Source organism: Esox lucius, chromosome 1, assembly GCF_011004845.1.
Source record: "Esox lucius isolate fEsoLuc1 chromosome 1, fEsoLuc1.pri, whole genome shotgun sequence".
Classification (NCBI taxonomy): Eukaryota; Metazoa; Chordata; class Actinopteri; order Esociformes; family Esocidae; genus Esox; species Esox lucius.
Window position 1 is genome coordinate 12,409,942 of NC_047569.1, and position 15,170 is coordinate 12,425,111.

General features: G+C 46.4%; 1 protein-coding gene across 4 annotated transcripts in view; it reads left to right on the plus strand.

Moving 5' to 3' along the window:
• Window positions 1-15,170, plus strand: part of stim1a (stromal interaction molecule 1a) — a 34,743-nt gene that overhangs the window by 9,745 nt on the left and 9,828 nt on the right. For all 4 annotated transcript variants that reach the window (XM_029122312.2, XM_034291605.1, XM_034291608.1 and 1 more), the window contains 5 exons: window positions 861-991; window positions 4,848-4,962; window positions 6,519-6,630; window positions 6,729-6,844; window positions 9,777-9,954. In XM_029122312.2, coding sequence (XP_028978145.2) covers window positions 861-991; window positions 4,848-4,962; window positions 6,519-6,630; window positions 6,729-6,844; window positions 9,777-9,954 — 652 coding nt within the window. The remainder of the gene's footprint in view (window positions 1-860; window positions 992-4,847; window positions 4,963-6,518; window positions 6,631-6,728; window positions 6,845-9,776; window positions 9,955-15,170) is intronic.

A 15,170-nucleotide genomic window follows, 5' to 3' on the forward strand; every position in this document is an offset into this window, starting at 1 on the left:
GTCAGTTAGAGAATTGGAATCAAAACTTTCTGTTACTGGCCCAACGTTCTAAACGCTGGACTTGCTGCTTACAGCTGTGGTGACATGACAGGCATGGCAGCCAGGCCAGGACAGAGACACACCTGACAATAATGGAGAGCCTCAGACTTTGTTTGTACCTCACCCATTATATGTTGCAAGAACACTTGACTCTTAAATTATTTCTAGTGTCCACTTGCTGTTTGTTTCAAACATGTTCATTGTTTACTAGCTGAAGGCAAGGAAATGGGGGGGGGGGGGGGGCAATATGTATTGCTACAAAAGCAAAGCCTTACGTGTTTCTAAGTAAACAATGACATAAAATGTAACATAATGGATATGAATGTAATGTGATTTTAGCCTGAAGCGAGTCCTTTGGTCTTTGTAGTCTTAATAAAAAATAGAATGCACACAGAATGGGGACATTCTTGTTGATTCTTCAGAAAGTTGCATTCAATTGTTCCTGTGTTTGTTATTTACCGATATTTGATTCCCTTGCAAACACGTAACTATACTGAAGCCAACTCTTTGCACTCCATGGTAACTTGATAAGCAGATTTAGGTAACATGGGTAACTTGCTCAATATGCCTGCTTGCTACTACTGGATAGCTTAATTGAAGAACTAACAAAGAATTTAGCTAGCTAGCTTTCGAGAACTGAGAAGCTTGGTTTTCTGCTGGTCATTTCCTCGGTTTAAGAGGATTTAAGCTTATTGGCTCTGCATGGTTTTCGCAGCAGACAAAATAATTTAGCTGTTTATTGTCCCATTTGCTGAGGTTTTACAAGCTGACACTCATACAAGGCATACTGCTATGAGTACAACTCTTCTTTTCCCCCACAGAGCTGTGTCGCATCGACGAGCCACATTGCCATGATGAGAACACCATCCTCAGCTTTGAGTCGATCCGCAGTATCCACAAGCAGATGGACGACGATGCCAATGGCAATGTGGACGTGTCCGAGACGGACGGGGTGAGTTCCATCAAGTCCTCTTTTACTTGGGTAGATACAAGGTCTTTGTTGTGTGTGGTGTTGGAGAGGACATAGTTTCCGCACTGGATGGTATCAATATATGTGAGTCCTCAAAGTATCAGTCATTCCATGCTGGGATTTCTTCCCGAGATGGCCAGAGAGGGTTACTTTAGTAAATGGCTGCCTAGAAATGACAGTCTATACTTTCCAACTAAAGAAAATGGTGGACTTTTTACTCTTCCTTTTTCTTGTTATACCACTGGGATCTGAAGGGACTTACCCAAATTTACCCAAACTGTAATAAACCAATCCAACTGTTCCAGCAGCATTGAAGATTAAATCACTTTATTGGGAGGGTGTGGACTTCAACTCCGCTCACTGTATAACCATTGTCCTAAGCCGCTTCTTGTCTCGGCATAGTGTGACATGGAATACTGGGCAGTACAAAAGATGCCAGAGAGAGGTCAGGGTAATACAACACTGGTGTGTCCCGCTCTCCCCTTCCCACAGATGGCTTCTCTCACAGTGCATCCACAGTCAACCTCAGTTACCTCATTGCTACCTCAGAATGCTCTCTGCTACAGGATCCTTCCGTAGCGTCTGAGTAGAGCCAGGAGAAGGATGAGGCACTGGCTCTGCAGGTGTCCCTCAAGCAGCCTGTGTGCGAATGTAACACACAGCTCTTGTTTTAGTCCTAGCTCAGATCTGAAACTGTGGGAGCCCCCCCCCCCCCCCGAAAAGTGAGCTCGCTGACCATAGCAACTCTGCTGCCTAGTCGCTTCTTGGGGGAAAAAATATGTTCTTTCTGACGAGCTGAGATTAAGAAAACCCCATGACGCAACCAAAAAGCACGTTAAAAACACAAACTCCTATCTGGCTGTAGCCTCAAAGAAACTGCATTAATTTCTTGTCTGATTTGAAGTGTTTCTGTAGACTTTCGAGTTCGGTTAGTGCATACATCTCACACTGAGATGTGGAAAAGGAGACTGACGAGTGTGGCTGGTTCTGCGCCCATGTTCTATGTGCTGTTCTCTGTGGGGGCGTGTGTCGTTCAGCAGCCAAGCTACAATTCCTCTCAACGGCTGAGCTGAGGAGATGGATGAAAACCTAATGTTATCCAAGCCCTGCCGCTGTGCTGGTATGTTGTTGCTTAAGGGAACCAGAGACACTTAATGTTCTCCATGACTTCCAGTGGGCTCAGAAGATTGAAGCGTTTGTGTAAAGTTCAGAGTCGGAGCTGGAACACTGGACGGTTGTAGGAAGATGGATGTATTCAGGGATTTCAAAAGCTAGTGGCTTTCAGTTAGCTTCACATTCCAGCACAGGCTTTGTCTGATCTATGATGGTGGATATTTCTTGTCCGCCTGCTGCTATTTCTAGCAGGCTTGTGATTGTGCAAGCAGCATGGTTATTTAATGGAAAATTAGGGCTGACTTGGTGCCAAAATCCAAATTAGATCTATTGTTTACCTTGGGCTGGAAGATATTGAGAACATCGTTGATAGTTTAAGAAATCAGCGTTTTCATATAGTGGTGACTATAGTTAAGCATGCGGGAGTCAAGGGAGAGAGCTATTCAATGTGATTATTGGACAGTATCGCAGTACATGTCGCCTCTTGTTCATACAAACTCTATCTCAAAGACACTTCCGGTTGTACCTCTACTTTATAGACAATCAGGTGTTTGTCCTTCAGGCAGTGCAAGCGACGTGCCAAAGGTTAATTTGCTAAATATTGTGTTAAGTTTAGCTTTTAAGACTGTAGTAGCAAAACAGGGGTAGGATGGTTTCAACGATGCCTTAATTAGATTGTGTCTGGCTACATTAAATGACATTACTGCAGCTGGGGCTGTGTCTATGAAGCGAATTCAACAAGAGTAGGCGAGAGATTTGTATCTGTATTGTTTTATCTCCCTGCCCTTCCACCCGTTGGTGGTGTTTTTACTGTATTGTTGTCTTAAGTGAATGCTCATTGACACAGTTCCTAACACACCAATGAGGCTTAACTCTCTTGCTTAAGGACAGCTCCGGGATAAGCTTTAGTAACCTTTCAGTGATTGGTCAGATGGTTTGCCCCCATTCAAGGGTGTTATAAGTTTGTACTTTCCATAACATGTTCTTAGGCCAATAGAGCATCATTCACAGGAACAGACAATGTCTGTTTGTTGTTATTCTGTCCTGAAAGGCCATGGGCTTATTGCACCCTCTCAGAGTATTTGGTGTGAATAATTGTAGTTAAATTATTTTGTGAATAATTTCCGGACTGTTCCATTAGTTCCGCGCTGGTTACCCTAATACAGGTTGTCATGAACACTGATCATGTATCAAGGCTGTAAAACAAGACTGCAGAATCTCACCGTAAAGGATGGGAGCCTAGTTTTCAGCCTAGTAAGTTTAGCTGTCTGTTTGAAATCCAATCAAATGAGAGTACAGTTGCACAGATTTGGGAATCTTTTATCGAGTGCAATAAAAATGCTTCATTTACTTGCTCCAATGATGCTGTGGAATTTTTTAATAAAAGACCAACCTTTTCTTAAATGATAGTTTAAAAGAAAAATAATTGTCAGAAAAAGGAGATATAATTATTACCTGTGGAACTGGCAGCTTTATAAAGTGTATGCACAGCCATTTTAATCTTGCTGCAATACAATGATCCTCAAGGATCATTAACTTAATGGCCGTGGGAAAGAGGGGACCACATGACATCAGGTCTTCCAAGTAAAATAAAAACTGAGGGATTCACTGATTGGAATTTCAGATTTAAGGCTCTACAGACATAGCAATGATATCAGTTTGTCATACTTTGGTGATACTAATGATAACCGCATCAGTGTCAAATGTCAAGTTCAGTAAAAGTGAAGATTTTGCTGTGAATACCCTTTAACTACTTTGCAGATTTGAAGCAAACAAACCATCATTGTGTTAATGCTATGGAATTCTTTGAGGTTTTAAAAATGTTTTATTTGAGGCATTGATGGCAGAAAACAACTAGAGATCAATGAACATTAGAGTTTAATAGAAGGATTAGTTTAATTAACAAGTAAGAACATACTGCTTGGATGTGAAATGGGTATCAGGTTATAAATTATGCCAGTACATTTGCTGCCTCTGGCCATTAGACTTTATGCACTGTTTTGATTTAAATTATTCAATATTTTGGACACAAACTCATCTAATAAGGCTGGGAATGTCAATGCAATTAAGCTACTGAGGGCAGTGAATATAAATCAGCAACAACGTGACCGTTTTGGGAGCTAGACATTTTATTTATTTAGCCAGCTAAAAACACCCAGCCTAGATGGCAACAGGGAGTATATCATCTGGATTGGTCTCTCTGGATTTTTTTATTGCTCCATCTCGATTTGCAGGCTGGGAGATCTCCCGGAGCAGAGGCTGCCATTTGGTTAGATAGGTGATTCATACTTCTTTCTAGCTTTCTAGTCAGCCACTGTGTGTTAAACTTAATATATTTTATCCACAGCTATCATCTAAGGATCATTATTATTTTTATTAACCAAATTCATTGGCATCAATTAAATAGGTGCCACTTTCAGACAGGGAAGTTCTCATTAAGATGGCTTAGTGGATTGGGACCTGGTTAGGACAGAAACATGCATTGGTAGAAAGGCTGGAGAATTGCAAGTAGTATTTTGATGGACAGCTACAAACAGAATGGCCATAATAATTTGTTTGGGTCACTTTTAGTGTTAACCTTGCCTGGGTAGCTTGCACTTCACTATCTCTAAATAAGTCTAAATCAGCCTTGATGAAAGTGATTATATGTCTTGCTCTTTCTCTTTAACAATGTCTCTCCCTCTTTCTATATGTCTAATATGTATATAATGCTGGCTACATCCAGTTCCTGAGGGAGGACCTGAACTACCACGATCCCAAGGCTAAGCACAACAGTTTCCACGGGGACGACCAGTTCATCAGTGTGGAAGACCTGTGGAATACATGGAAGAGTTCTGAAGGTACAGGAGCTACACTCACCCACCACTGTACTGTTATTTGAGCTTCTCCTGTCTCTGCATGCTAGTAGGCAGCTGAATTAACAACAAGCCTGCTGGACTGTTGTACCTAAGAACACTTGGCTTTCCTTGACTATATGTAATTTGCGCTGTGTTTTAGAGTTAAGGCGGTGAGCTTAAAAGCATGTGAGTTTTTGCTCAGCCACGCCGTCCATCAGACCGGCCTTGCCAGCGTCAACCAGAGCAGTCAAACTTATCAGTTTGTCTGTCAGCATTGCAGTGTCAGCCACTAAGTAGGTCAAGCCTCCTGGCGAAGAGTCATCACTAGACCTGTCCTCACCTCACGAAGAACAACCACAACCACTGATTTATCATCGACATCCACTTGTCCTCCTGGGATAACCCTTGTGATGTCAACTCTGATGTCACGCTATTGTACACCCCTCAGTGGTCCCACCTTCATCTCCCGCTCCACTTCTTGGTCCTACTGTCTCCCGCTCCACTTCTTGGTCCCACTGTCTCCCGCTCCACTTCTTGGTCCCACTGTCTCCCGCTCCACTTCTTGGTCCCACTGTCTCCCGCTCCACTTCTTGGTCCCACTGTCTCCCGCTCCACTTCTTGGTCCCACTGTCTCCCGCTCCACTTCTTGGTCCCACTGTCTCCCGCTCCACTTCTTGGTCCCACTGTCTCCCGCTCCACTTCTTGGTCCCACTGTCTCCCGCTCCACTTCTTGGTCCCACTGTCTCCCGCTCCACTTCTTGGTCCCACTGTCTCCCGCTCCACTTCTTGGTCCCACTGTCTCCCGCTCCACTTCTTGGTCCCACTGTCTCCCGCTCCACTTCTTGGTCCCACTGTCTCCCGCTCCACTTCTTGGTCCCACTGTCTCCCGCTCCACTTCTTGGTCCCACTGTCTCCCGCTCCACTTCTTGGTCCCACTGTCTCCCTCTCGCTTAATCCCTCGTGTTCCGCCCCCTCCCATCTTTCACTCATTTTCCCCTTCCCCTTCTCCTCTTTCCTTCCCCTCATCGCTCACCCCAGTTCTGATACTCCTCAGGGCCAAGTTGCAGTCTTCCCTGCATGGGGGGGGGCACCCTTGGCTGGCAGCCAGAGAACAGTGCTCATGTCGGCAGCTTGCAGAAGCCCATTAACTCAGCTGGTCGGACGGCCCTACACCTACCCTGCTGACTCCCTGCCAGTCCTGTCTCCCTTTACTCTAGCTTTTATTGACCGATTGCCAGCGTGTGATCCGGCGTAAGTGTGTTATGACAGAGGATACGTCAAAGTGTTTTTTTTACCGGGAAGCGCTCCATCTCACCACGACGCCCCTCCAATATTAAGCAGAATGGCAGAGTGTGTGTGTGTGTGTGTGTGTGTGTGTGTGTGTGTGTGTGTGTGTGTGTGTGTGTGTGTGTGTGTGTGTGTGTGTGTGTGTGTGTGTGTGTGTGTGTGTGTGTGTGTGTGTGTGTGTGTGTGTGTGTGTGTGTGTGTTGGCAGGCCACCGGCGAAGGCCCGTCAGAAAGGGCTCTGTGGCGGTAACACTCCTGGCTGTGTTTTTGTAGTGTACAACTGGACCGTGGACGAAGTGGTGAAGTGGCTCATTGGCTACGTGGAGCTGCCCCAGTATCAGGAGGCCTTCAGCAAGATGCAGTTCAATGGGAGTGTCATGCCCCGGTAAGTATTGGTTATCCACGCGGCCCCTTGCGAGCAACCCTCTCTGTTCGTGTGAATGTAGCGTCTCGCCGGCGACCTTGACCATCTTTTTCTCGTAGGCTGGCCGTGAAGAACACCACTCTGACCATGTCCATCCTGAAGATACTGGATCGCAGCCACGTCCAGAAGTTACAGCTCAAGGCCCTGGACACCGTGCTGTTCGGCGCCCCTCCCAGTAAGTAGAGAATCTATTTTTATATTGGCATTACACAATTTGTTAACCATGTTTATCTTTCAGCCCGACTCATAGTGAAGATTTAAGTTGGATAGTGGAGGGACTGTTTGTGAATGGAAACGTGTTCTTGGTCTTTCCTAATGGAGATTAGGGGATGGTCAAAAACCCTCCCACCTCTGCTCATTAGTCTTGAGCAGAAACTTTTTAGTGCTGGGAGATCTGTTCCAATCTGCACTTTCCTATATCATGCCATTCGTCTTTTGGGTTTAGTTCAGTGATTTAGTAATTTAGCTTCAATAAGCCTTCTTCCTGAATCACAAAGAACTGTTGATCCATTGTGTGTTGTAATCCATTTCTGCCACAATGCCTTTTGATAACTAACAATATTCTCACTTTCATAGGGGTCTACACTTTAGGAAAGGCTTTTAGGTGCTCTGTGTGTCGTACCTAAAGCCAGGCTGAGCAGATACAGGGAGAGGTAACCCGACGGAGCTGATCGGTATTCTAGGCACTCCTCTCTGGCGCTGAGACAAACAAATGCACCATCCTTTCCCACACTCTCTCAGCACCCCGCCCACTACAGGAAACCACCTGGTCTGTTGACTTTGCAGGTTCCCACATGCACCCATTCCAGTAGAACAGGGCGCGACAAACTGAATGTAGTGAAGCGGCGCAATGAGTGTCCTATCAGCCTCTGAAATAGTGTCAGCCTCCTGGGACTGGAGAGATCCCATGGAAAGGAATGACAGAATTAATACAAAATGATATCAGCAACAGTGACTTGGCTGTTTACAGGGACGACCTAAACTCCGTCCATGTTCAGAGTTGCCTGGTCACTGAGGTTTAGCTTGGGATCGATAAGAATCTGCAACCTCTGCGATGGAGGAATGAATAGTGGAACCTCTCTGGACTGGGTCAGGGGTTTCCGGGATGAGGGTGATGGCCTTGGCCATTTAGGGTCTGGTGTCCTTGGTGGTCTTTTTTAACACAGTTGTTGTTATGGACTCAGGGTGAGGCTGAAGTTGTTTGTGTAGACCCTCGCTAGCAGATCTGCGCATGTTCCGGGTAGGCTCCCCGGTGCTCCCTCTAGCCCTGCAGCCTGGCGAAGGTTTGTAAAATGTAATGCACCTTCAGGCTGCTGCGTTTCACTGAGAGATAGCGAAGGTAACAGGAGCCTAGTTCTGTGCTTTTTCCGGCTTAACAAGGCCCTGGACTAACGGCGGGATGATAGATCATGTAACCACAACTTGCTAGTTCTGCTTTTTCTCACGTCAAGCCGCTTTACCACATTGCAGAAACTCAGTAATAATTAGCGCCTGGTTAGGACATGTTTTTTTGTCTATTTAAAGTAAATGGTATTCTAGAGAATCCATGACCAGGTTATGCAGGTTAACCGAGATGTCAATGTGTCCTCTGGCCTGGAAGTCCTGTCTGGTGGGCATATTAGAGGATGAGAGTGCGACGCACACTATGCGTCTGGAGGAGGGACATGAAAGTGTGGCACTTGAAACGGCCAGGGCCGGAAACTGAGCAGAATTCAGGTTGTTTTATAAGGAGTTTGGAGCATCAGCCGGAAAACTGGAGTCTGTGTCTGGCGTTTGTCATTGTGTGTTTACCAAAGAGCCTCTGCTGGAACGGTGTCAGGGGGGGGTCTGGACATGACAGCCCCAGCCAGGAAGCCACAACGCTCCTGCTGACCTAAATCACAGGTTGGCCTTGGCAACAGCATTTTAAGACACTTCCCACTAGGTCCTATCAGAGCTGGATACTGGTCTCAATGGTTGACACATTTACCAAAGTGGACCCATTTCACGGGCCTGTTTAAGGCTCATTTTCGTGCCAAGTCATGCCCTATTCATTGGTTAATTAAACATCTTTAGCGTGTCCTTTTGGACTTCCTTTTCAGCATTCTTGCAAGGCGGCAGTGCAGCACGTGTAAAATTGCCAGCATGCTTGTGCATGGAACTGATTCTATTACACTGTGTCAAATGTGAATGATTGTAATGACACCGTAACGAGAGTACAACCTTACAATGTAGTGTTAAAGTTGAGCCCGGGGCTTCTAAATGAATCTGCCGTCGTTTTTCGAGTCAAATTCAAATTCTGCGGACCCGTGGCAAACCTGCACATGAGGACGCCGTATGGAAATGTCATGATGACAACACCAATGGTGGCAGTTTTCCTGTGGTGGGTGATGGATGACTGGCCAGAGGGGTCTACTGTGGACCCAGAACAGCTGAGCTCGGCCCTCCTAGTACCGTGTTCTAGTCCGACACCCCCCCACCCCGTTCCACTGGACAGTATACTGAAGGCACGGCCGCGTGACTGAGGGGCAGGTAAGGTTGCTGCCCCTAATGAGCAGCCCAGCACTACATCATTACTCCACGTTGGTGAAATCAAAGGGAGTGAATGAGGAGGGTCTTTTCTTCAGTGATGCAAAGGGAGGTCTTTGTTCCATTCATGACAGCTTAGTCAAGTGTGGAAGGCTTGTTAGTTGGCATGCTGGCCCTCTGGGAGGTTGTATAGAGAGCCCTGCCAGGCCCAGGATTTATCTGACACTCGGCTCCACTTCCTCTACTGCCTCACTCCAGGAACCAAGTGTTGTTTTTGCTCTGACCTTATCCCTTTTGCGCCCCTGCGGACGCTGTCCTTCACAGCTTTAAGAGACAGTGTTTTATGATGATGGATCATGTTTTTAAACCCATTGCGGTTCAATTTCTCAGGTTTCCATGGCTCTCTGGCATCTGACTGTGACATTGTGGAATGGGGTTGTTCTGAGTCCCTTAAGATGGCGACATTATGGCAGAGATCGTTCACACCTCTAAGCCGAGATTCTCACCTGAGGGGCCTGATGGGGGCGAGACCAAGGCTGCTGTGTTGTTTGTTAGCGCACTCACTCTGTTCTTTAACATAACTCCTTCTGCCCCTCCAGTGACCAAACACAACCACCTGAAGGACTTCATGTTGGTGGTCTCCATAGTGATCGGCATAGGTGGCTGCTGGTTCGCCTACATCCAGAATCGCTACTCCAAGGAGCACATGAAGAAGATGATCACCGACCTGGATGGCCTGCAGAGGGCTGAACAGAGCCTGATTGATCTTCAGAAGAAGTGAGTCGATGTCTCTGTCACTGTCCGCTGGCTACCCTGCCCCTTGCCACGTGACTGAATGTTCTTTCAGCACAAGGAGTTTGGTTCTAAACACCGCCAAGGACGTGCAAACTGTAAAAACATCTGTGGGTACTCTGGTTGGTGCAAGAGGATCCGATTGCAGAAGCTGTTGTTCTGCACAACGCTTCTCACTTAAGTCAGCTAAATCACTGTAGTGGAAAGAGTCTCAGATTGAAATAAATAGCAAACAATTGTGCGGATTAAAGGTTCAGAAAGATATTGAGTCCTTTCTCTGAGGCTCAACTCAATGAACCCTATTTCTGATTGTTCTGTGTACAGACCTGGCAACAACACTCAGTACAGTCTTTCATTGGTTTCTCCAAATGGGTTAAAATGTTTGAGTGTTTGAGTGTTCTGGCAAAGCTGGTGGGGGGCTGGATGTAATTTCTCTTTTTTCTTGTAAAGCAAAGAGTTTTAGCTAATTAAATTTTTTTTTTACTGGTTTCGTGACTCCTTTTACACATCCTTAAATTTTATCAGTTAGCTGACGCTCTCATCCAGAGCAAAACCGTGTGGAAAACCAAGGGAATGAGAGAAAATCTGGATACCATGAAGGGGAATGAATTCAGTGTAGAAGCAATTGCATGGAAGTTAACCCTCAACCAGTGTGGGTTGTCAAGTCGTTGAGTAAAAGTCACAGTTGCCTTTTTGTAGAGGGTGTATTCATCTGGTTGGGAATAATGTCTACTGTTTCTGGTCATAAGAGGCATTCTCCAGCTATAGCAGTCATTAACCATACTCATCAGAGAGAGATACTGATGGACTGAACAATGCCTCATCAATAGATAAAACCGGTTTCTGTCCTGATTTACATTTGTAGGTGATTTAAAAAATAAAAATATTCAGGGTGCAATGGGTCTTTAGTGACCACACCTGTTTATGTTCCCATCCTAAAGACGTCCCCCTACTCAGGGCAACGCCCCTTTCACTGCTCTCAGTCACTGGGACAGAAAAGAGAGAGGAAAGACCCCTATTGTCCCTCTGACATCATGTCTTCAAACTTTTGGTCTCCGAGATGTTTTGTACTGCTTTAATGCTGACAGCTCTGTGATAGTATGGCAAACAGATTTCTAGCGTACGAGCTTACATCTGCAACTAGTTATTTGAGACCGTATCTGCTCATTTAGCAAATGTATTTGTTTCCAATATGTGTTTGGAGACTAAATATAGTTCCCTTGTTGTCAACCAACTAAACCACCCTGTTTGTTTTGCCCCGGTGTTGCTAACCAACCAACCCGTCTATTATCCGCTGTCATTTCGTAGCACCATCCATGTTGTTTTTGGTGGTGTGGATTGTGGCTCTAGCATGTTTGCAGCTCAGTCATATTATTCTGTTCTTCAAATAATGAATCATCCTGTTCATTAATGTTGTTGTGATAGGGACATTTTGTGTCCAAATAGGGAGGGAGGGCAGCTTTTTTTTCTGTTTCATAACATATCAGAAAACTGGCCTGAAATGGTCAGTTCCCCCGATATTATTGACGTTTTTACACTAGAACACAAGAAAGATATTGAGTCCTTTCTCTGAGGCTCAACTCAATGAACCCTATTTCTGATTGTTCTGTGTACAGACCTGGCAACAACACTCAGTACAGTCTTTCATTGGTTTCTCCAAATGGGTTAAAATGGACGAGAGCACCTCCACTTCCTCCTCTCTGCTGCCTTGTTAATTACCACGTCAGTCTCTGTCGAGTCCTATAAAAACCCTCTTGTTCTTGCGTGCGTGCGTGCGTGCACACATGCGGGTGGCGACAGAGAAACGTTAGCGGGTGGCGACAGAGAAAAGGAAAAGTATGTCTTGGGTCTCGGTGTAGGGTGTCCGTGGAAACGGTGCTCGTTGGCCATTCCATGGCAGGGTGACAAGCCTGGAGGGTCAAACTCATTCCCCTGACAGGCAGGCAGACTGACTGTCCAGATGCCTGCATGGCCTCCACTGAATATGGCGGCTGGTTGGAGATGGATTCATTTCACAACCTTCCGCTGGGCTACGGCTCCGTCATGCTGACTCATACACACACGCCGCCTCGCGTTCCCACAACAACTTAGCGACTCCTACTCGTGCGGTGAGTGTCCTTGACGTAGGTTTCCCCATCTCCCCTGTAAAGAGGCACCACCAGATGTCCTGGCTGCTGGGAGGTCAGAGATTCTGAATGCGTTTCCCAGACCCTTGCTAGGTGGGATTTTCCTGGGCTTTGGACGTCCCTCTCCCCAGGCAGTTCATGTAACATCCAGTCAGTTGGACGTAGCGGTTAGCGGTGCTGTGATGGTGGGACATCTCTGCCATTCCTTGCGCCATGAAATTATGTTGTCTAGGATTAAATCACCCACTGCTGCTGTGGTATTCAGATAAGGGGAACCAATGCCTAGTTGGGTCACATGCACTGTATTAAAATGGATCATCCACCTCTTTTAGAACCCAATGAGAAGAACATTACAACAGCTGACTGACATGAATACTGTTTCTTTGTTTAGGAGTTGGTTCTAAAATATTAGCATTGACATTTCCATTGAAATGCCTGCTTTTGAGGCAGCACAGTGAATTTGATTCATATAGAAATTGCTAAATATTGGCATGTCTCAACCACAAGCTATTTTGTAACCAACTCGGCAGTGTGAAATGTTTGCTTCACATTGTTCTGTTGCGGCTGCTTCCTGCTCATGCCAAACCCCGCCCTCTGTCACCCAAGTAGTGCTGTGAACCCAGCTCAGTGTTAAATTCACTAAGTTTGCATGTTGTTCTGTTAGACCAAATATGGGCTGCGGCAATGTAATGTGGAAGAAAGGACACCCACATAGATGAATGTCAAAGGGCAAAGATGATGTTTGAAGACCATATCCGGCACCCATGTCATTAAATGTTCCTGTTTAGTGGTGACTCAGTTTGCCACACGCCTCCAACCACATGGGATTGGCGGTAGAGCAGACATGTGTAAAGTGTGTATAGGTCATGCCTAGCACCGGCCTTTGTTGTAAAAGTCACCCAAAGCAAACAGCCGGGTGAAATACAGCTCCTGGGCGAGCGGTCTCCTTTCCTCTTCCTGTCCCCAAGCTGTTAAAACTGGATTGAGTTGCAGGCTGGGACACTTGATCTGACCGCAGGAGCTGCCTTGAAAGTGTGGCCAGATAGCAGCTGGTAGAAAGATAATCCAGGATATCTTCCGCACATTGGTCGAGAGACATATTGGACATCTCTCATTCTGGTTTGGAACATTTAATGACAACCATGATGGGTATGGCCTTCAAACGTCTTTATCTTTGGCCTTTGACATTCATCTGTTTGGGTGCAGCCTTCCACAGTACAGCACCAGTGCCCTTGCTCCCATTGCTCATAAAGGATATTGATTTAAATCGAGCATCACCCGGCGAAGATGCCATTCATTCAAATCTAAAACCACCCCCAAGATACCTAGCCAGCGCTGCGAGTGTTGCAAATAGATGGTGTTGTTGGCTGGTTGGTGGTGAAGTCCTTTGTTGAACCCTATGGTGGGTGTGGCCCGGCCTGGAGTCGGAGGGCTTTTCTCTGTGGAGTGCCGTGCCGGGTGTGTCCTGCCGGAGCTAGTCGGCGATTGACAGAGGTCAGGGTTGAGAGCGTTAGTGGGAGGGCCCGCTGTCAACATTTCCTCAGCACCCGTGTGTCGTCCTCGTCGTCCTCGTCGTCCCCCCCGCCCGTCACCGGCACGACTACAGCCCTCTGCCACCGCCTCTAACTCCTCTAAAGAAGAGGCTGCTCTCTGGTGGTGGAGAACAGCATCACACCGCCTTTCTTTCCTTCCGCCTCTCAAATTCACCTCACTTCCTGTAAAGTCCGTTGTCAGACATGGATAGATACTTTTTCCCCCTCTCTTGCGTAAACGTAATGGATTCAAATTCCTTTAAGGTACTGGAATGCTGTTCATGGTGTCTGTTTTGATCAAACGCTGATAATCTTGTAAACGTATGTTGTGCTGTCTTTAAAACATTGCCTAACAGTCTATGAAATGTTTCAGCTCCAGTCCTATATCGGTCCCTGTGGGGCCCTTCTCCTTAAACATTCGTCTACTCACAGGACAGCAGGACGTGAAGCGATTCTAGCCCAGCATGTCGCTGATGACAAAGCCAGTAGTCCCACAAATGGCCTCAGTATTGGTCTTTATATAGTCATGTCTGAGGCACTAATAGACCATGTGTCCACTTTGATACTGCAGCATGTTCTGCCGTGGGAGAATGGAAGCGTTGTAATCCTAACACAAACCGCCCGTTATTGGGCGCTGCTTCAGCGCTGTGCCCCCATTCCCCGGTCTGGCCATGTCCTGACAGCTGCCAGAGGCCCTTTGCCCTCTAAACCTTAGCTGTCATTTCTGTCTGCACACAATTGATCCAACTTGCTCCATCATAATAGACTTGCATACTTACTGCTCAAGGGCTTGCATTGTGGCTCAGTTTATAGAGCAGCTGCTTAACTGTAATCCATCCTCTTCTGTTTCGCTGAACAACTTTGAAACTGCACATTTGAGTTCAACTGTTTCATTTAAAGATAGTTTGAAAGCAGCAGTGTCTTCCAGTACTGTACCAGTTTTAACACCGCCTTCGTGTTGAATATGGATGTTACCCGCAGACTGCCCTTAAGAACATTAGCCATCTAGCTAAGTCTGGTGTAGTGACTGTTTGGCCAGCAGCATAGCACACTGCATCCCGCTGCTGGCTTGCCTCTGAATCTACGCAGGGTTTGGCCCTGGTCAGTCCCTGGATGGGGGACCAGATGCTACTGGAAGTAGTGTTGGCTGCCCAGTTAGGGGGTGTTTTCCCCTCTTGTGAAGATCAAATCCCAGTGACCGAGTGCAGCGATGGGGACGTTGTCCCGCGTAGGATGCTGTTTTTCTGATGGGAAGTTATATGGGTGCCCTCAGTCCTGTGCTGTTAACAGTAACCACGTGTCCTGCTTAGATTTCCAGTCTGTCCCTCATATTATCATGGCCATCGGATCATCCCAAGCTTCCAGTTGGCTGATTGTTCCCCTCTCCTAATGAAAAAAACCATTGTGAAGTACTATGTTCCCAGTAATCGGTGACTGATTTAGACCTGGGTCACCAGGCGGGTGTAGTGAATGATGAGACAGAACAGAAAACCAGCCGCCTCTGGACCTTGTAGGGCATGGGTTTTAATACCCCTGCTCTAGT